Source organism: Hypanus sabinus, chromosome 2 (genome assembly GCF_030144855.1).
Source record: "Hypanus sabinus isolate sHypSab1 chromosome 2, sHypSab1.hap1, whole genome shotgun sequence".
NCBI lineage: Eukaryota > Metazoa > Chordata > Chondrichthyes > Myliobatiformes > Dasyatidae > Hypanus > Hypanus sabinus.
The window spans coordinates 208848934-208871732 of NC_082707.1; the positions used below are offsets into that span (position 1 = coordinate 208848934).

The following is a 22799-nucleotide window of genomic DNA, read 5'->3' on the forward strand; positions in this document are numbered from 1 at the left end:
AAAGAGAGGGCATACAAGGAAGCCAAAGCTAGAGGGAAGGTAGAGGATTGGGAGGTTTTAAAATTAAGAAGGTCATTCAGAAAGAAAGGATGGATTATGAGAAGCTGGCAACCAATATCAAAGATGATACTATAAGCTTTTTTTAAGTATATAAAGGGTAAAAGAGAGTCGAGGGTAGATACAGGACCAATACAAAATGACACTGGAGATATTGTAATGAGAGACGCACAGATGGCAGAGGAACTGATTGAGTATTTTACGTCAGTCTTTACAGTGGAAGACATCTGCAGTATACCAGACACACAAGAGCATCAGGGAAGTGAAGTTTGTGCAGTGAAAATTATGACTGAGAAGGTGCTCAGGAAGCTTAATGGTCTGAGGGTGGATAAATCTCCCGGACCTGATGGAATGCACCCTCGGGTTCTGAAGGAAGCAGCTGGAGAGATTGCAGATGATCTTTCCACAATTGATAGATTCTGGCATTGTACAAAATGACTGGAAAATTGCAAATGTTACTCCGTTATTTAAGAAGGGTGGGAGGTAGCAGAAAGGAAACTATAGACCTGTTAGCCTGACATCAGTGGTTGGGAAGTTGTTGTAATCGATTGTTAGGGATGAGATTACAGAATACCTGGAGGCAATTGACAAGATAGGCCAAAGCCAGCATGGTTTCCTGAAAGGAAAATCCTGCCTGACTAACCTACTGCAATTCTTAGGCTACTTAGCAAGATAAGCATCCATGGAATTACAGGGAAGTTACTAGCATGGGTGGAGCATTGGTTCATCGGCAGAAAACAGAAAGTGGGAGTAAAGGGATCCTATTCTGGCTGGCTGCCAGTTACCAGTGGAGTTCCACAGGGTCGATGTTAGGACCACTGTTTTTTACGATGCATGTCAATGATTTGGATTACTGGATTTACTGGTATTAATAGATTTGTGGCTAAATTTGCCGATGATGCAAAGATAGGTGGAGGAGCCGGTAGTGTTGAGGAAACAGAGAGCCTGCAGAGAGGCTCATATAGTTTAGGGGAATGGGAAAAAAAGTGGCAAATGAAATACGATGTTGGAAAGTGTATGATCATGAACTTTGGTGGAAGAAATAAACAGGCAGGCTATTGTTTAGATGGGGAGAGAATTCAAAATGCAGAGATGCAAAGGGACTTGGGAGTTCTTGTGCAAGATACCCTAAAGGTTAACCCTGCAGGTCAAGTTAGTTGTGAAAAAGGCGAATGCAATGTTGGCACTCATTTCTAGAGGTATAGGATATAACAGCAGGGATGTGATGTTGAGGCTCTAAAAGGCACTCGTGAGACCACACTTGGAGTATTGTGTGCAGCTTTAGGCTCCTTATTTTAGAAAGGATATACTGACATTGAAGAGGGTTTCACGAGAATGATTCCAGGAATGAGAGGATTATCTTATGAGGAATGTCTGGCAGCTCTTGAGCTGTATTCCCTGGAGTTCAGGAGAATGAGGGGGGATCTCATAGAAACATTCCAAATGTTAAAAGGGCTGAACAGATAAGATATGGCAAAGTTATTTCCCATGTTAGGGATTTCAAGGACAAGAGGGCATGACTTCAGGATTGAAGGACGTCCTTTTAGAACTGCGATGCAGAGGAATTACTTTAGTCAGAGGGTGGTAAATCTGTGGAATTTGTTCCAACAAGCGGCTGTGGAGGCCAAGTCACTGGGTGCATTTAAGGAAGAGATAGATAGGTCCTTGATTAGCCAGGGCATCAAAGGATACGGGGTGAGAGCAGGGGAGTGGGGATGACTGTACAAATTGGATCAGCCCATGATTGAATAGTGGAAGAGACTCAATGGGCTAAATAGCCTACTTCTGCTCCTATATCTTATGGTTTGACTCAGTTCAGGAGTTAGAAGCTGGCGATGCTATTTCTCATAAAAAATAAAAACAGCTTTCATCTTTTCATTGCTCTTCCAGTGAAGAAACAATGACCAAATGCTACTGACATTTTTGGACAGCTCTTTCCAGCACTTCAAAGGGAAACAACAAACAAGCTGTCTTGACAAAACATATGTTTCCAATCCAAAAACTTTATCAGAACAAGAGATCCTGTCCAACCAAAATAATGATTACTGAGTGAGGACACATTAAAAAAATCACAAAGGAAATCTAATCCTATCCAAACAAGTAGCAACATCCAGTCCATAATTCGACAACAGTAGATGATTTTGAACATGTATTTCTACAAATGCCTTTGCTGACTAGAAAATAAAGAAATCTAAAAATTAACCATGAGATGCCTTTTCTATTGCTGTGGAAATTGATTAGAAAATCATTAGTGGTGATATTAAATAAATTTACACAGGCAAGCTACTAGGACAATAATTAGCACAGCAATTTTACATTTCTTCACAATGTGTTTGAGTGCTCAGGGATCAGCTTACCAGTATTAATGGGGCTCGGCTGTTGACCGTAACTAGTAAAATTAATTGACCTTGAAACTTAACTATATTTGTCTAGCCACAGATGATGCCTGGCCTAATGACCATTTTTGACATTTTGTTTCAGATGTCAGCTAATCAAAGCATCTGATCTGAGTAACAAATTTCTGGTTGAAGTTGGTGATTACACCTGCAGTTAATTTGAAGGCTAACCAGACAGACAGACAGACTTACTTTATTGATCCCGAGGGAAATTGGGTTTTGTTACAGCCGCACCAACCAAGAATAGTGAAGAAATATTGCAATATAAAACCATAAGTAATTAAATAATAAGTTAATCATGCCAAGTGGAAATAAGTCCAGGACACAGGGTGTCTGACACTCCAAGGGAGGAGTTGTAAAGTTTGATGGCCACAGGTAGGAATGACTTCCTATGACGCTCAGTGTTACATCTCGGTGAAATGAGTCTTTGGCTGAATGTACTCCTGTGCCTAACCAGTACATTATGGAGTGGATGGGTGTCAACCAAACTGGCAATCAATTCTTCCTGGACGCAAAGCGGAAGGAAATCCACAAACTAAGTCATAGCATTGTAGTACCCACATAGCTCTTACAAGTTCAAAGACCGTAGATTGGCAATCAACTATGTTACTAACCAGCTGCTCGCCCTCTCATAGCTGTTTTAAGAAATTGGGGGAAAAAAACTTCCTTCAGGGCAAACACAAGGAAATCTGCAGCTGCTGGAAATTCAAACAACATACACAAAATGCTGGTGGAACACAGCAGGCCAGGCAGCATCTATAAGGCGAAGAACTGTCGACATTTCGTCAGGACTACCTGACGAAGGGTCTCGGCCTGAAACATCGACAGTGCTTCTCCTTATAGATGCTGCCTGGCCTGCTGTGTTCCACCAGCATTTTTTGTGTGTTGTTTTCTTTCTACAGTGTGTTTTATTTATTTAGAGATTCAGTACATAAAACAGCCTTCCAGCCAATGAGCCAGACTGCCCAGCAACCCACCTATTTAACACTGGCCTAATCACAGGACAATTTACAATGACCAATTAATAACTGGTCTGTCTTCGGACTGTGGGAGGAAACAGAAGCACCTCCAGGAAACCCACATGCTCACGACACTACACTACCATGGTGCAGATTCAATGGACTAAGGAGCAGGGAAACCTATAAGGGTGCGTGCTATCTTGGATCTGTTTGTGTGCAATGAGGCAGGTAGAATTAGTGATCTTGTAGTTGGGATCCTCTTGGAAAGAGTGATCACAATATGATTGAGTTTCAATGCCTAAAAAATGGAGACTACAATGCAATGAGGATTTGGCTAGTGTAGACTGGGAACACAGGCTATATGATGGGACAGTTGAGGAACAATGGAAGACTTTCAAAGAGATCTTTCATGGTGCTCAGTAGAAGTATATTCCAGTTAAAAGCAAGGACAAGTAAGGGTGGGGAAAGCAAGCCTTGGATAACTAAGGAAATAAAAGAAGGCATCAAACTAAAAGCTCATGCATACAAAGTCAGCAGGAGTAGAGGGAAACTGGAAGATTGGAAAAACTTTAAAGAGCAACAAAGTACCACTAAGCAAGCAATAAAGAAAGGGAATGCTAGATTACAAAAATAAACTAGCACAAAATATAAAAACAGATAGTAAAAATCTTTATAATTTTAACAAGTGGAATAGGCAGAGGCTTTGAATGACTATTTTGTGTCAGTCTTCACGGTGGAGGACACATCTAACATGCCAAAGAGAGATGTTATGGGATGCGATGGGAGGTGAGAACCTCGATACAATAGCTATCACTAAAGAGGTAATGCTGAACAAACTTGTGGGCCTTAAGATAGATAAGTTCCCTGGTCCTGATGGAATGCATCTCAGGGTACTGAAAGAAATGGTAGAAGTTATAATAGAAGCTTTGGTGATGATTTACGAAAATTCTCTGGACTTTGGGCAGGTCCTGGTGGAATGCAAGATGACAAGCATCACACCATTGTTCATAAAAAATGCAAAGCGGGTAATCAGAGGCCAGTTAGTTTAACATCTGTAGTTGGGAAGATGCTTGAAGCGATCATTAAAGAAGAAATAGGGAGACACCTGGAAAGAAATGGATCCATCATGCAGATGAAGCATGGATTCAGCAAAGGCAAGGGTCCTGTTTGACAAACTTACTGGAATTCTTTGAGGAAATAATGAATGGAGTAGATAGAGGGGAACAAATGGTGGTTACTTACTTGGATTTCCAGGTGCTGTTTGATAAGGTCCCGCATAAAAGACTTATCCGTAAGTGAAGGATACATAAAGTTCAGGGTGATGTATTAGCATGGACAGAGGATTGGTTAACTAAAAGAAAACAGACAGCTGGGATACATAGGTGGAGTGTTACTCTGGTTGGCAGTCAGTGGTGAGCAGTGTGCTGCAGGGATCACGATATATATTAACAATCTGGAAGAGGGGACCGAGTGTAGCGTATCTAAGTCTGCTGACGATACTAAATTGAGAGGAAAAGCAAATTGTGCAGAAGATATGGAGAGTCTGCAGAAAGAGATAGATAAGTTAAATGAGTGGGCAAGGGTCTGGCAGATGGAGTACAATGCAGTAAATACGAGGTCATCCATTTTGGAAGGAAAAATTAAAGAGGAGAGTATTATTTAAATGATAAAAAATTGCAGCATGCTGCTGTGCAGAGGGACTTGGGAGTGCTTGTGCATGAATCACAAAAGGTTGGTTTGCAGGTGCAGCAGGCTATCAAGGCAAATGGAATGTTGGCCTTCATTGCTAGAGGGATTGAATAGATAGATAGATAGATAGATAGATAGATAGATAGATAGATAGATAGATAGATAGATAGATAGATAGATAGATAGATAGATAGATAGATACTTTATTCATCCCCAAGGGGAAATTCAACATTTTTCCAGTGTCCCATACACTTATTGTAGCAAAACTAATTACATACAGTATTTAACTTAGTAAGAGTTAAAGAGCAGGGAGGTTATGCTGCAACTGTACAGGGTGCTGGTGAGGCCACACCTGGAGTATTGCATGCATTTCTGGTCTCCTTACTTGAGGAAGGATATACTGGTTTTGGAGGCGGTTCACCAGATTGATTCCAGAGATAATGGGGTTAGACTATGAGGAAAGATTGAGTCACCTGAGACCGTACTTGTTGGAATTCAGAAGAATGACAGAAGATCCTATAGAAACGTATAAAATTATGAAAGGGATAGATAAGATAGAGGCAGGAAAGTTTCTTCCACTGGTAGGTGAGACTAGAACTAGGGGACATAGCCTCAAGATTCGGGGCAGTAGATTTAAGACAGAGATAAGGAGGAACTGCTTTTCTCAAACACTGGTGAATCTATGGAATTCTCTACCCAATGGAACAGTGGAGGCTACCTCAGTAAATATATTTAAGACAAGGGTTGGATAGATTTTTGCATAGTAGGGGAATGAAGGGTTATGGGGAAAAGGCAGGTAGGTGGAGATGAGTCCATGGCCAGATCAGCCATGATCTTATTGAATGGCGGGGCAGGCTCAACAGGTCAGATGGCTTACTCCTGCTCCTATCTCTTCTGTTCTTATGGACTGATGGTTACCTTGCCCATTCCCTGCATGTTCTGCCTGCAAGTTTGTACGTTCTTCCTGTGAACACGTGGAGCTCCTCCAGGAGCTCTGGTTTCCTCCCACAATCCAAAGATGTACCAGGTTAATTGGTCATTGTATATTGTCCTGTGATCTGGATCAGATAGGTGGGTGCTAGGTGGTGCAGCTGTTGGACCAGAAGGGCCTGATACCAAATAAATAAAATACAATGAAGGCTGTAAAATATGTACATTCTTTACCACCAGGAGTTCTATTGTAAGGGAAATAACAGAGAACACACCACCCTGTGACTAACAAATAGTGGGGCTTATAATATCACAGGATCTCAATGAATGAACATATTTTAACTCACCATCAATTGGAGAATGCTTAGGCATTCTACTTACTACAGACAACATAGACAAGAATCTACAGGGGTTGTTCCAGAACACTCAAAATAATTATATGAAAAGTTTTTATGAAAGAGGGCATGGTAGCTTAGTGGCTAGCATAACACTACAGCATCAGCAATCTAGGTTCAAATCCCATTGCTGTCTGTGAGGAGTTTGTACGCTCTCCCCATGACCACATGGGGTTTCCTCCAGGTGTTCCAGTTCTCCAGTTTCCTACCACATTTCAAAGTTTAACGTGTTTTAAGGCGTTATAAGGCATTGGTCAGACAGCACTTGGAGTATTGTGTGCAATTTTGGGCCCCTTATCGAAAAACAGATGTGCTGGCATTGGAGAGGATTCAGACAAGGTTCAACAGAATGATTCCAGGAATAAAAGAGTTAACATATGAGGAACATCTGGTGGCTCAAGGCCTGTACTCACTGGAGTTTAGAACAGTGAATTTGGGGTAGGGGGTTCTCACTGAATATTTAAAGGTTCAGATAGAGCAATGTGGGGAGGATGGGATGTTTCCAGTGGTGTGTGAGTCTGGGATCAGAGGACACAGCCTCAGTATACAGGGATGTCCATTTAGAGATGAGAAGAAATTTCTTTCACCAGAGTGGCAAATCTGTGCAATTCTTTGCCACAGATGGCTGTGGAGGCCAAGTCATTGGGTGCATTTAAGATGGAGGTTCACAGGTTCTTGATTAAACAGGGAACAAGGTTTTGGGGAGGAGGCAGGAGAATGTGGTTGAGGGGGATAATAAATCAGTCATGATGGAATGGCGGAGCAGATTCGATGGGCCTAATGACCAAATTTCGCTCCTAGGTCTTATGGATTAGTAGACTAATTGGTCATATGTATGCAAATAGGTGGCACAGACTTGTGGACCAGAAGGGTTTGTTACTCTGTATCTCTAAGTACCAAGAGAAAGCATTAACATCTTCCTCACACCCTGTAGCCTTCCCCAGAATTGCTTACTCCCGACCATCCATTCAATTTATTTCCTCTCAACCAAGGGTTCCCAGATCCCTCAGTTAACAGCAGAGGCCATTGCTATGAAAAGTTTGGGAACCCCTGCTCTAGAGGGCATTCCTCCCTGCCTTAACTAATAACCTGCTCACTGACAAAGGATTAGTGAAGCCTACTGCTTCCTTTTAAAAATAAACATTTCAGGATTACTGAAATACTCTTGCCTGTATATGGTTCCTTAGGGTTGTTATAGCCGGGGTGGTAATGGGGACAAGCTCCCACTACCGACTAAATGCTCCCAAAGGAGTACACCTCAAGTGGCCTCTGACAACCAGGTCCAGCTCCTGGCCTTCACCTGTGGCTTAGCCACTAAGCCTGGCAAACCCATTACTACTGACAGGAGACGGGGCAAAGGCAGGTTATTGGCACCTTAAAACCAGTCACTTTGTGCAGATGGGGCTCAGTAACCGTGGTTGGCAACTCATCTAGGAGAAGAAAAATTCTGATCTCAAACCTCCACTACCTTGCAACTATATCCACTATTTGGAAGGATTCAGGAGTAAACCCAGAGGGAAAAATCCAGAGCTGGGGTCCCTAAGGGAGTCCTACATTGAGTTCAATGTTGATGGCAACTTCTGCAATGCTGCTGGTACCAAACTGTATTGGTCTCTGTCATTCCTTTGGGTTCATCAGATGCATGTAGAGGGGGAGCAACAGCTTGCTCTCCATATTGCACTGCCCAGGCTGGTGTACCTGGACAGTCAGGACACAATATCCATAGTCAACTCTGACTGATAGAGGCCTTCAAAAAATTACTTGAACAAAAATGATGTGAATAGACTACACCTTACTAAAGTACTCTCAATTCAGAACTCACCTTGTGGAAGCAAGACATCAATTAACCATTCAGCTTGGACCCTGAGAAAGAACAGCAGAGGTTCAAATAAAAGCAACTAAGTTTCAATATCCAAAAACAGAGAGGATGGGTTGACAAACACAAGAGATTCTGTAGATATTGAAAATCCAGAGTAGCATGCACAAAATGCTGGGGGAACTTAGCAGATCAGACAGCATCTATGGAAATGAATAAATAGTCAATGTTTTGGGCCAAGACCCTTCCTCATGGGTGAAGTGCTGAAGCCATTCATCTCAACTGTAAAATACATTTACTTGAGTACCTCACTGAGAAAGGGTTGATTGATCCAAAATTCATTTTCTTTACAGCCAATAAATTATTTTTCCCCTAAGAATAACTATGTGGTCTTCTCACTGGTGCTTAGGGCAGCAATGAAGGTCCTCGATCTCTGTCTGTCCTTGGTCACACACAAACATAGAAGGATTTTTCATTGTCGTTTCCATAACAATTTTTTTGACCAATCAAGGTTGTTTCCCCTGAGCAGAAACCCCGAACCAAGAGGATCATTCTTAGTCTGGCCTTTACCTTTGATCTGTTTGGCATAGGTGACCTAACCAAGAACCAAAGCATTAATCCCCAACTCCAGCCAACAGAGCTCTATGGGTCATTGAGGAATGCAAACCTCCAACCCCTACAACAAGATTGTGGTCCTCCTGGAGGAACTATGTGGTAGTCTGAAACATTTCCACAAATGTTTCAAAACTTTCTACCCCAGAGGGAATGGGAAGACAGAGGACTGGGGAGCTTTTAAAAATTTGCAGTAAGAAACGAAGTAGGTCTTTCAGAAGGAGGAGATGAATTATGAGAGGAAGCTGGCGACTAATAGTAAAGAAAATACTAAAAGCTTTTTTAAGTATACAAAGGGTAAAAGAGAGCCAAGGGTAGATATAGGACCAATACTAAATGATGCTAGAGATATTGCAATGAAAGATAGAGATGGCAGAGGAACTAAATGTGTATTTTGTATTAGTCTTCACAGTGGAAGACGTCTGCAGTATACCAGACATTCAAGAGTGTCAGGGAAGTAAGGTTTGTGCAATGAAAATTACAATTGAGAAGGTGCTCGGGAAGCTTAATGGTCTGAGGTTGGATAAATCTCCTGGACCAGATAGAATGCACCCTTGGGTTCTGAAGGAAGTAGCTGAAGCGATTGTGGAGGTGTTAACAGTGATCTTTCAATAATTGATAGATTCTGGCATTGTACCAGATGACTGCAAATGTTACTCTGCTATTTAAGAAGGGTGGGAGGCAACAGAAAGGAAACTATAGACCTGTTAGCCTGACATCAGTGGTTGGGAAGATGTTGGAATCGACTGTTAGGGATGAGATTATGGCATACCTGAAGGTACGTGACAAGATAGGCCAAAGCCAGCATGGTTTCCTGAAAGAAAGATCCTGCCTGAGTAACCTGCTGCAATTTTTTGAAGAAATTACAAGCAGGGTAGACAAAGGAGATGCAGTAGATTTGGCGTACTTGGATTTTCAGAAGGTTTTTGACAAGATGTCGCACATGAGGCTGCTTAGCAAGATAAGAGCCCAAGGAATTACAGGGGAGTTATGAGCATGGGTGGAGCAATAGCTGGCCGGCAGAAAACGGAGAGTGGGAATAAAGGGATCCTGTTCAGGCTGGCTGCCAGTTACCAGTGGAGGTCCACAGGGATCAGTGTTGGGACCGCTGCTTTTTACAATGTACGTCAATAATTTGGACAGTGGTATTAATGGATTTGCTGATGATACAAAGATAGAACATATAGAATAGTACTGCACAGTACAGACCCTTCAGCCCACAAGGTTGTATAGACCCTTAAACTCTGCCTCTCATATAATCCCCCACCTTAAATTCCTCCATATATCTGTCTAGTAGTCTCTTAAATTTCACTAGAGTATCTGCCTCCACCACTGACTCAGGCAGTGCATTCCATGCACCAACCACTCTCTGAGTAAAAAAAAACCTTCCTCTAATATCCCCCTTGAACTTCCCACCCCTTACCTTAAAGCCATGTCCTCTTATACTGAGCAGTGGTGCCCTGGGGAAGAGGCGCTGGCTGTCCACTCTATCTATTCCTCTTAATATCTTGTATACCTCTATCATGTCTCCTCTCATCCTCCTTCTCTCCAAAGAGTAAAGCCCTAACTCCCTTAATCTCTGATCATAATCCATACTCTCTAAACCAGGCAGCACCCTGGTATATCTCCTCTGTACCCTTTCCAATGCTTCCACATCCTTCCTATAGTGGGGCAACCAGAAATGGACACAGTACTCCAAGTGTGGCCTAACCAGAGTTTTATAAAGCTGCATCATTACCCAGCGACTCTTAAACTCTATCCCTCAATTTATGAAAGCTAACACCCCATAAGCTTTCTTAACTACCCAATCTACCTGTGAGGCAACTTTCAGGGACCTGTGGACATGTACCCCCAGATCCCTCTGCTCCTCTACACTACCAAGTATCCTGCAATTTACTTTGTACTTTGCCTTGGAGATAGTCCTTCCAAAGTGTACCACCTCACACTTCTCTGGGTTGAACTCCATCTGCCACTTCTTGGCCCATTTCTGCATCCTATCAATGTCTCTCTGCAATCTTTGACAATCCTCTACACTATCCACACCACCAACCTTTGTGTCGACTGCAAACTTGCCAACCCACCCTTCTACCCCCACAACCAGGTCGTTAATAAAAATCACGAAAAGTAGAGGTCCCAAAACAGATCCTTGTGGGACACCACCAGTCACAACCCTCCAATCTAAATGTACTCCCTCCATTTCAACACTCTGCTTTCTACAGGCCAAACTTCCCTGGATTGCATGCCTTCTGACTTTCTGAATAAGCCTACTGTGTGGAACCTTGTTAAGTGCCTTACTAAAGTCTATGCAGATCACAGCCACTGCACTACCCTCATCCATATGCCTGGACACCTCCTCAAATAACTCTATCAGGCTTGTTAGACACGATCTGCCCTTTACAGAGCCATGCTGACTGTCCCTGATCAGACCATGATTCTCTAAATGCCCACAGATCCTATCTCTAAGAATCTTTTCCAACAGCTTTCCCACCACAGACGTAAGGATCACTGGTCTATAATTACCTGGACAATCCCGTCTACCTTTTTTGAACAAGGGGACAACATTCACCTCCCTCCATTCCTCCGGTACCATTCCCGTGGATAACAAGGACATAAAGATCCTAGCCAGAGGCTCAGCAATCTCTTCCCTCGCCTCGTGGAACAGCCTGGGGAATATTCTGTCAGGCCCCGGGGACTTATCCGTCCTAATGTATTTTAACAACTCCAACACCTCCTCTCCCTTAATATCAACATGCTCCAGAACATCAACCTCACTCATATTGTCCTCGCTGTCATCAAGTTCCCTCTCAGTGGTGAATACCAAAGAGAAGTATTCATTGAGGACCTCGCTCACTTCCATAGTCTCCAGGCACATCTTCCTACCTTTATCTCTAATCAGTCCTACCTTCACTCCTGTCATCCTTTTGTTCTTCACATAATTGAAGAATGCCTTGGGGTTTTCCTTTACCCTACTCGCCAAGGCCTTCTCATGCCCCCCTCTTGCTCTCCTCAGCCCCTTCTTAAGCTCTTTTCTTGCTACCCTATTTTCCTCAATAGACCCATCTGATCCTTGCTTCCTAAACTTTACATATGCTGCCTTCTTCCACCTGACTAGATTTTCTACCTCACTTGTCACCCATGGTTCCTTCACCCTACCCTTCTTTATCTTCCTCACTGAGAGAAATTTATCCCTAACATCCTGCAAGAGATCCCTAAACATCGACCACATGTCCATAGTACATTTCCCTGCAAAAACATCAACCCAATTCACACCCGCAATTTCTACTCTTATAGCCTCATAATTTGCCCTTCCCCAATTAAAAATATTCCTGTCCTCTCTGATTCTATCCTTTTCCACGATAATCTTAAAGGGCAAGGAGCGGTGGTCACTGTCCCCCAGATGCTCACCCACTGAGAGATCTGTGACCTGACCCGGTTTATTACCTAATACTAGATCTAGTATGGCATTCCCCCTAGTCGGCCTGTCAACATACTGTGACAGGAAACCGTTCTGGACACATGTAACAAACTCTGGCCCATCTAAACCACTGGAACTAATCAGGTGCCAATCAATATTAGGGAAGTTAAAGTCACCCATGATAACAACCCTGTTATTTTTGCACCTTTCCAAAATCTTTTTTTTCATAGGCTGCCTAATAGTAACAGAGATATCGAGGCGCAGATAGGGACACAGATTCTGGAAAGGAGTAATAATAACAAGGTTGTTGTAGTGAGAGATTTTAATTTCCCAAATATTGATTGGCATTTCCCTGGAGCGAAGGGTTTAGATGGGGTGGAGTTTGTTAGGTGTGTTCAGAAAGGTTTCTTGACACAGTATGCAAATAAGCCTACAAGATGAGAGGTTGTACTTAATTTGGTATTGGGAAATGAACCTGGTCAGGTGTCAGATCACTCAGTGGGAGAGCATTTTGGAGATAGTGATCATAATTCTATCTCCTTTACAATAACATTGGCGAGAGATTGGAACAGACAAGTTAGAAAAGCATTTAATTGGAGTAAGGGGAATTATGAGGCTATCAGGCAGGAAACTGGAGGCTTAAGTTGGAAACAGATGTTCTCAGGGAAAAGTACGGAAGAAAGGTGGCAAATATTCAGGGGATATTTGGGTAGAGCTCTGTATAGGTAAATTCCAATGAGACAGGGAAGTTATGGTAGGGTACAGGAACCGTGGTGTACAAAGGCTGAAATAAATCTAGTCAAGAAGAAAAGAAAAGCGTACAAAAGGTTCAGAGAGCAAGGTAATGTAAGAGATCTAGAAGATTATAAGGCTAATAGGAAGGAGCTTAAGAAGGAAATTAGGAGAGCCAGAAGGGGCCATGATAAGCCTTTGGTGGGCTGAATTAAGAAAAACCACAAGGCATTCTAGAAGTATGTGAAGAGCAAGAGGATAGGACGTGGAAGAATAGGACCTATCAAGTGTGACAGTGGGAAATAATGTAGAACCGGAGATAACAGAGGTACTTAATGAACACTTTGCTTCAGTATTCATTATGGAAAAGTATCTTAGTGATTGTAGTGATGACTTGCAGCAGATTGAAAAGCTTGAGCATGTAGATATTAAGAAATGGATGTGCTGGTGTTTTTGGAAAGCATTAAGCTGGATAAGTCTCCGGGACCAGACAAAATGTACCCTAGGCTACTGTGGGAGATGAGGAACGAGATTGTTGAGCCTCTGGCAATGATCTTTGCATCATCAATGGGGACAGGAGAGGTTCCTGAGGATTGGAGGGTTGCGGATGTTGTTCCTTTATTCAAGAAAGGGAGTAGAGATAGACCAGGAAATTATAGACCAGTAAGTCTTACTTCACTGGTTGGTAAGTTGATGGAGAAGATGCTGAGAGGCAGGATTTATGAACATTTGGAGAGGAATAATATGATTAGTAGTAGTCAGCATGGCTCTGTAAAGAGCAGGTCATGCCTTATGAGCCCGACTCAATTTTTTGAGGATGCGACTAAACACATTGATGAAGGAAAAGCAATAGATGGAGTGTATATGGATTTCAGCAAGGCATTTGATAAGGTACCCCATGCAAGGCTTATTGAGAAAGTAAGGAGGCATGGAATCCAAGGGGACCTTGCTTTGTGGATCCAGAACTGGCTTGCCCACAGAAGGCAAAGAGTGGTTCTAGACAGGTCATATTCTGCATGGAGGTCGATCACCAATGGTGTGCCTCAGGGATCTCTTCTGGGACCCTCACTCTTCGTGATTTCTATAAATGACCTGGATGAGGAAGTGGAGGCATGGATTAGTAAGTTTGCGGATGACACAAAGGTTGGGGGTGTTGTGGATAGTGTGGAGAGCTGTCAGAGGTTACAGCAGGACATTCATAGGATTCAAAACAGGGCTGAGAAGTGGCAGATGTTCAACCCAGATAAGTGTGAAGTGGTTCATTTTGGTAGGTCAAATATGATGGCAGAATATAGTATTAATGGTAAGTCTCTTGGCAGTGTGGAGGATCAGAGGGATCTTGGGATCTGAGTCCATAGGACGCTCAAAGCAGCTGCACAGGTTGAAGCTGTGGTTAAGAAGGCATTTGGGTGTGTTGGCCTTCATCAATCATGGAACTGAATTTAGGAGCCGAGAGGTAATGTTGCAGCTATATAGGACCCTGGTCAACCCCACTTGGAGTACTGTGCTCAGTTCTGGTCGCCTCACTGCAGGAAGAATGTGGAAACTATAGAAAGGGTGCAGAGGAGATTTACAAGGGTGTTGCCTGGATTGGGGAGCATGTCTTATGAGAATAGGTTGAGTGAACTTGGCCTTTTCACCTTGGAGCGATGGAAGATGAGAGGTGACCTGATAGAGGTGTACAAGATTATGAGAGGCATTGATTGTGTGGATAGTCAAAGGCTTTTTCCCAGGACTGAAATGGTTGCCACAAGAAGACACAGGTTTAAGGTGCTGGGGAGTAGGTACAGAGGAGATATCAGGGGTAAGTTCTTTACTCAGAGAGTGTTGAGTGCGTGGAATGGGCTGCCGGTAATGGTGGTGGAGGTGGATATGATAGGGTCTTTTAAGAGACTTTTGGATAGGTACATGAAGCTTAGTAAAATAGAGGGCTATAGGTAAGCCTAGTAATTTCTAAGGTAGGGACATGTTCCGCACAACTTCATGGGCTGAAGGGCCTGTATTGTTCCGTAGGTTTTCTATGTTTCCATCTGCCTCCCAATCTGCTCCTTTGTATCTCTGCTGCTACCAGGGGGCCTATAGAATACTCCCAATAGAGTAACTGCTCCCTTCCTATTCCTGACTTCCACCCATACTGACCTAAAAGAGGATCCTGCTACATTACCCACCTTTTCTGTAGCTGTAATAGTATCCCTGACCAGTAATGCCACCCCCCTCCACCCGCCCCCCCAACCCTTTTAAAGCACTGAAATCCAGGAATATTGAAAATTCATTCCTGCCCTGGTGCCAGCCAAGTCTCTGTAATAGCCAATACATCATAATTCTATGTCTGTATCCAAGCTCTCAGTTCATCACCTTTGCTTCCTAGGTTTTCATCATCTAGGTTCCTGATGCTTCTTGCATTGAAGTACACACACTTTAGCCCTTTTATCTTACTACCTTTACACCCTTTATTCTGCTTCTCTTTCCTCAAAGCCTCTTTATATGTTAGATCCGGCTTTACTCCATGCACTTCTTCCACTGCTCTATCGCTCCAGGTCCCATCTCCCTTGCAAATCAGTTCAGACCTTCCCGAACAATGCTAGCAAACCTACCTGCAAGGATATTGCTCCTCCTCAAGTCCAGGTGCAACCCATCCAATCTGTACAGGTCCCACCTTCCCCAGAAGAGACCCAATGATCCAAAAATCTAAAACCCTGCCCCCTGCATCAACTGCTCAGCCACGCATTCAACTACCATCTCCTCCAATTCTTACCATCACTATCACGTAGCACTGGCAGCAATCCTGAGAACGCCACCCTTGAGGTCCTGTTCTTCAGACTTCTGCCTAGTTCCCGAAACTCACACTTCAGGACCTCATCTCTCTTCCTGCCTATGTCGTTGGTACCAACATGTATCACGACTTCTGGTTGCTTTCCCTCTCGTACCAGGATGTCGGGCTCAAGAGGTCAGAGACATCCTGGACCCTGGCACCCGGGAGGCAACAAACCATGCGGGTGTCCTTCTCACGTCCACAAAATCTCCTGTCTGCTCCCCTGACTATAGAGTCTCCAATGACGACAGCTCTCCTCTTCTCCGTCCCATCCTTCAGCACCACAGGGTCAGACTCAGTGCCAGAGGCCCTGCCACCATGGCTCACCCTTGGTCAGTCATCCTCACCAACAGCATCCAGGACGGTAAACTTATTATTCAGGGGAATGGCTACAGGGGTGCTCTGCACTACCTGTCTACTCACCTTCGCTTTCCCCCCTCGGACTGTCACCCAACGACCTGTTTCCGGCAGCCTAAGTGTGACTACCTCCCTGTAGCTCTCATGTCATGCACCTGGTCAGAGACATCCCGGACCCTGGCACCCGTGAGGCAATAAACCATGTGGGTATCCTTCTCACATCCATAAAACCTCCTCTCTACTCCCCTGACTATTGAGTCTCCAATGATGACAACTCTCTTCTTCTCCAGCCCATCCTTCTGCACCACAGGGTCAGATTCAGTGCCAGAGACCCTGCCACTGTGGTTCACACCTGGTTGGTTGTCCTTGCCAACAGTATCCAGGACGGTAAACTTATTATTCAGGGGAACGGTTACAGGGGTGCTCTGCACTACCTGTCTACTCACCTTCGTCTTCCCCCCTCTGACTGTCACCCAATGATGCACCATCAATAACTCACACTGAGACGTAAGGCGAGATATCGGTTTTTATTGACTGGAAGAAGGAACCAGGAGTGAGTGTCTATCATACTTTGTCCTGGAGACTGAGGCCGAGCGTCAGGCCTCAGATCTCCTTTATACAGAGGCCTGTGGGAGGAGCCACAGGAGCAGTCAGCAGGGGCGTGTCCAGACAGGCACATAGTTCACCACATTCACCCCCCCTTTGTTTGAAAGAGTCCCCATGTGGCGAAGTTTCTTACAAGTCAAGTCTATCAGGTGGTCGAATCTGTCGCTGCGATCGACGTAGCACCGGCTGTGATCGCATGGATGCCGGCAACATTGGTGATTGCACAGGGGACGGAGGTTGCACTTGTTCCTGCCCACTAGGCGCCGGTGATCCCTCACGCATGTGCGAGGCGCCTGGTATATATGCGTACGAAACGCCCGGTATACAAGTGTCGTGAGGAGTCTGTGTAGGGCCTGGTGAGCACGGTGTCACCTCTGGTGCAGGGTTCATAGTTACCGGAGAGCCTTCAGGGTAGTGGTCTGCGGGTGCCAGGTCGCGGATGGAGACCGTGTCCTCCCGCCCATCAGGTAAGACCACGTAAGCATACTGGGGGTTCGCATGTAGAAGGTGAACCCTCTCTACCAGCGGGGAGTATTTATTGCTCCTGACATGTTTCCGGAGCAGCACTGGCCCTGGGGACGTCAGCCAAACTGGTAGGGTGGTCCCAGTGACAGACTTCCTGGGAAAAGAGAATAGGCGTTCGTGAGGGGTGGCATTGGTGGACGTACATAACAGAGAGCGGATAGAGTGCAGTGCCTCAGGGAGGACCTCCTGCCATCGAGAGACCGGCAACCCTTTTGACTTAAGGGCTAAAAGTGTGGCCTTCCACACTGTGGCATTCTCCCGCTCCACCTGGCCATTACCCCGGGGATTATAACTCGTGGTCCGACTGGTAGCAATGCCCCTAGCTAGCAAGTACTGGCGCAGCTCCTCACTCATAAAGGAGGACCCTCTATCGCTGTGGATATAGCAGGGATACCCGAACAGAGTGAAGAGCTGGCGCAGGGCTTTTATGACGGACGTGGCAGTGGTGTCGGGGCAGGGGATGGCAAAGGGGAACCGTGAGTACTCGTCGATAACACTGAGAAAATAGACATTGCGGTCAGTGGAGGGAAGGGGGCCCTTAAAGTCAACACTCAGTCGTTCAAAAGGGCGGGTGGCCTTGACAAGTTGTGCCGTGTCAGGACTGTAGAAGTGCGGTTTGCACTCAGCGCAAATTTGGCAGTCCCTGGTCATCGTCCTGATGTCCTCCAGGGAGTACGGCAGGTTCCGAGCTTTCACAAAACGGTAAAATCGGGTGACCCCCGGATGGCAAAATTGTGCATGAAGGGTGTACAGCTGGTCGAGCTGTGTGCTAGCACATGTTCCCCGGGATAGGGCATCAGGGGGCTCATTGAGTCTGCCAGGCCGGTACAGGATATCATAGGTGTAGGTGGAGAGTTCTATTCTCCACCGCAAAATCTTATCATTTTTGATTTTGCCCCGCTGTTGGTTGCTGAACAAGAACGCAACCGAGCGCTGGTCGGTCAGCAAGGTGAACTTTTTGCCAGCAAGATAGTGCCTCCAGTGCCTAACAGCCTCCACTATGGCCTGGGCTTCTTTCTCCACCGCAGAGTGCCGAATTTCGGAGCCTTGGAGGGTGCAAGAAAAGAATGCTACTGGTCTGCCTTCCTGATTGAGGGTAGCAGCCAGAGCAAAATCGGAGGCATCACACTCCACTTGGAAGGGAGCGGTCTCGTCCACGGCATGCATCGTAGCATTGGCAATGTCCTCTTTAATGCAGTCGAAGGCCGCGCAGGCCTCAGCAGAGAGGGGAAACGAGGTAGACTTGACCAGGGGGCGAGCCTTGTCTGCGTAATGGGGGACCCATTGGGCGTAATAGGAAAAAAAAAACAGGCACCATCTTCGAGGGCCTTGAGAGTGGTGGGAAGAGGGAGTTCTATCAGGGGGCGCATACGTTCGGGATCAGGGCCAATAACCCGGTTTTTCACGACATACCCAAGTATAGCAAGGCGGGTGGTTCCAAACACACACTTGTCCCTGTTATAAGTAAGGTTCAGAGCTGCGGCCACTTGGAGAAATCGTTGGAGGTTGGCGTCGTGATCTGGCCTGTCGTGACCACAGATGGTGATGTTATCCAGATAGGGAAATGTGGCCTGCAGTTGGTACTGGTCCACCATCCGGTCCATTTCCCTCTGGAAGACAGAGACACCATTCGTGACACCGAAAGGGACGCGCAGGAAGTGACAGAGCCTGCCGCCCGCCTCGAAGGCGGTGTAGGGGCGGTCCTCTGGGCAGATGGGGAGCTGGTGATAAGCAGATTTCAGATCTATTGTCGAGTACACCTTGTACTGAGCAATCTGGTTGACCATGTCCGTGATGCGGGGTAGGGGGTACGTGTCAAGCTGCATAAACCTATTGATGGTTTGACTATAGTCCACCACCATCCTATTTTTCTGCCCAGTCCGAACAACAACCACCTGGGCCCTCCAAGGGCTTGAGCTTGGCTCAATGATCCCCTCCCTGAGCAGCCGCTGCACCTCCGACTGAATGAAGGCCCTGTCCCCCGCGCTGTACCTCCTGCTTTTAGTTGCCACAGGCTTACAGTCAGGGGTCAGGTTGGCGAACAGCAGTGGGGGAGGGACGTTGAGAGTGGAGAGGCTGCAAGTGGTGTCGGTAGCGCAGCTGTCGGCCTGGTGCTGGGCGGGACGTGTGGGCCCGTGTGTGTGTGTGGTCAGTAGTGATGAAGTCCCACAAAACTGAGGATTCCTGACAGTGAGTGGTGGGAGGGGCCCGTCGTACGCCATAGTCACACTTTCGAGATGGCTCTGGAAGTCCAGCCCCAATAGCACAGGTGCACACAGATTAGGCATGACCAGGAGCTCAAAGTTCCGATATTCTGTGCCTTGCACCACCAATGTCGCTACACAACCCGCCCGGATGTCTGTGGACTGCGACCCAGAAGCCAAATGGAACCTCCGACTTACCGGCCGCGTTGCAAGTCCGCAGCGTTGCACTGTGTCCGGGTGAATAAAACTCCCAGTGCTGCCCGTGTCAAACAGGCAGCTAGTCCTGTGCCCCTCCACCCGGATGTCCATCATGGACCTTGCAAGCTGGTGTGGGGCGCTTTGGTCGAGAGTTACAGTGGCCAGAGACCCGGTCAGCATCGGAGGGCCAGGGGCGGGGCATGCTGACGTCGACAAAGATGGCCGCCCACATCCGGGGTACCCGGTAAGCATCGGAGGGTCGGGGGCGGGGCGTGCTGACGTCGACAAAGATGGCCGCCCACATCCGGGCATGCAAGATGGCGGCCCCCACGTTTCACCTGCAGCGCTGCACTCCACTCGAGGTTGGGACTTACAGACCTTGGCGAAGTGGCCCCGCTTTCCGCAGCTGGAGCAGGTCGCTTCTCGCGCTGGACAGCGTTGTCGAGGATGTTTTTTATGGCCGCAGAAATAACAAAGCACGAGCTTCTGACGGGCCACAGCCGTGGTCTGGGTCGGGGAGCTCGTGGAATCGCGACTGGCAGCGGCGTTGGCGAATTCGCTCCCGGGAGCCGGCGGTGGCGGGGTCTGAGGTGTCCACGGAACCGGCGGGGAATCGCGCGACTGGACAGCGTCAGCATTATGCAAAGCAGCTTCTAGAGCGTTGGCCGTCTCTATCGCCGAGCTTAAGGTAAGGTTGGCATTTTCCAGCAGCCGCTGGCGCATGTACACTGACCTCAGTCCCGTCACAAAAGCGTCTCGCACCAGCAGCTCCGCATGCTGTTCTGCCGTGAGCGTCTTGCAGTCACAAGTTCGGACGAGTGTCTGTAATGCTCGGAGAAACTCAGCGCACGATTCGCCAGGCCGCTGTTGCCGGGTAGCTAAACGATGTCTTGCGTAGACGGTGTTCACCGGCCGCAGGTACTGTCTTTTGAGGGCGTCCAGTGCCCCATCGTAGGTCGGCAGGTCCCGGATAATGGAGTAAACTTTGGGGGTGACCCTCGAGAGTAGAATTCCGTGCATAACGGCGGGTTCAGTTGCACGAACCTCCTCCAAGTATGATTGGAAGCATGCAAGCCAGTGTTCAAAAGCGAGAGCTGCGTCAGGGTCTTGAGGGTCCAAATCCAACCTTTCCGGACGTAAAACGGTTTCCATGTTTTAAAACTTCCAGTCAATAAAATTGACGCACCATCAATAACTCACACTGAGACGTAAGGCGAGATATCGGCTTTTATTGACTGGAAGAAGGAACCAGGAGTGAGTGTCCATCATACTATGACCTGGAGACTGAGGCCGAGCGTCAGGCCTCAGATCGCCTTTATACAGGGGCCTGTGGGAGGAGCCACAGGAGCAGTCAGCAGGGGGCGTGTCCAGACAGGCACATAGTTCACCACATTCACCCCCCCTTTTGTTTGTTTCACCCCCCTACCTGTCTACTCACCTTCGTTTTCCCCCCTCTGACTGTCACCCAACGACCTGCTTTCGGCAGCCTAGGTGTGACTACCCCCCTGTAGATCTCAGCTATGACTGCCTCATTCTCCCTTATGAGTCAAAAGTCATCCAGCTGCTGCTCCAGGTTCAGGTTCCTTACACAATCTTCCAGATCACCCAGCCGCATGCACTTCAGGCAGATGTGACTCTGTGGGAGAGGGGAGTTCCCCCAAGACTGCCATTTCTCACATGAGAGGCACATCACCTTCTCAGGAGGCATTGTAAAGACTAACTGTGAGCAAACTCGTCCTCTGCCTCTTCTCGTCGAAGCCTCTTGAGTCAAGGCCTCAAAGCTCCACTCCTTCACTGGCCCACTCACTCACTGGTCGTTTTCCATTAGGCAGAGGAGTGGGAGTGTTGAGGAAACAGAGAGCCTGCAGAGAGATTTAATTTTCGGGAATGGGCAAAGAAGTGACAGATGAAATACAGTGTTGGAAAGTGTATGGTCATCCACTTTGGTGGAAGAAATAAACGGGCAGACTATTATTTAGATGGGATGAGAATTCAAAATGCAGAGATGCAAAGAGACTTGGGAATCCTTGTACAAGATACCCTAAAGGTTAACTTGCAGGTTGAGTCGGTTGTGAAGAAGGCAAATGCGATGTTGGCATTCATTTCTAGAAGGACAGAATATAAGAGCAGGGATGTGATGTTGAGACTCTATAAGGCACTCGTGAGACCACACTTGGAGCATTGTGTGCAGTTTTTGGCTCCTTATTTTAGAAAGGATATACTGACATTGGAGAGGGTTCAGAGAAGATTCACGAGAATGATTCCAGGAATGAAAAGGTTACCGTATGAGGAACATCTGGTAGCTCTTGAGCTGTCTCCCCTGGAGTTCAGGAGAATGAGGGGCGATCTTATAGAAATATTCCAGATTTTAAAAGGCCTGAACAGATTAGATATGGCAAAGTTATTTCCCATGGTAGGGGTTTCTAGGACGAGAGGGCATGACTTCAGGATTGAAAGATGTTCTTTTAGAACAGAGATGCAAAGAAATTACTTTAGTCAGAGGGTAGAATTTGTTGCCACGAGCAGCTGTGGAGGCCACGTCATTGGGTGTATTTAAGGTAGAGTTAGATAGGTTCTTAATTAGCCAGGGCATCAAAGGATATGAAGTGAAAGCAGGAGAGTGGGGATGACTGGATGAAGTGGATTATCCCATGATTGAATAGTGGAGCAGACTCGGTGGGCCAAATGGCCTACTTCAGCTCCTAAATGTGATGGTCTTATCCAAATGACAGATATAACTCTTTTCACAAACAAAAGTAATAAAGGTGTCCTGATAAAGGTGCTCGGCCCAAAACATCAACTGTTTATTTGTTTCCATAGATGCTGCCTGGCCTGCTGAGTCACTCCTGCATTTTGAGTGTGTTGATATATCTCTATTGCTGATTTGTATTTCTTATCTTGATTAATCTCAGGCCATCTCCGCTTTATAAAATGATGAGTGCCAGAATTGCTTTGTCACAAAGTGCTGTGATGTCATGCAGCTCTAACACATTTCAAGTTCCAGTTTAATTGTCATTCACCCATACATATTAATACAGCGAAACAAAACATTTTCCAGGCGCCAAGGTGAAAACATCAACAGTCACCGACAGCACA

At 46.2% G+C, this 22799-nt stretch overlaps 1 protein-coding gene across 1 annotated transcript in view; it reads right to left on the reverse strand.

Annotated features, from left to right (window-relative positions):
• Nucleotides 1–22799, reverse strand: part of LOC132390105 (protein unc-79 homolog) — a 625175-nt gene that overhangs the window by 529097 nt on the left and 73279 nt on the right. Inside the window, exon 10 of the mRNA XM_059962702.1 lies at nucleotides 8249–8289. Coding sequence (XP_059818685.1) covers nucleotides 8249–8289 — 41 coding nt within the window. The remainder of the gene's footprint in view (nucleotides 1–8248; nucleotides 8290–22799) is intronic.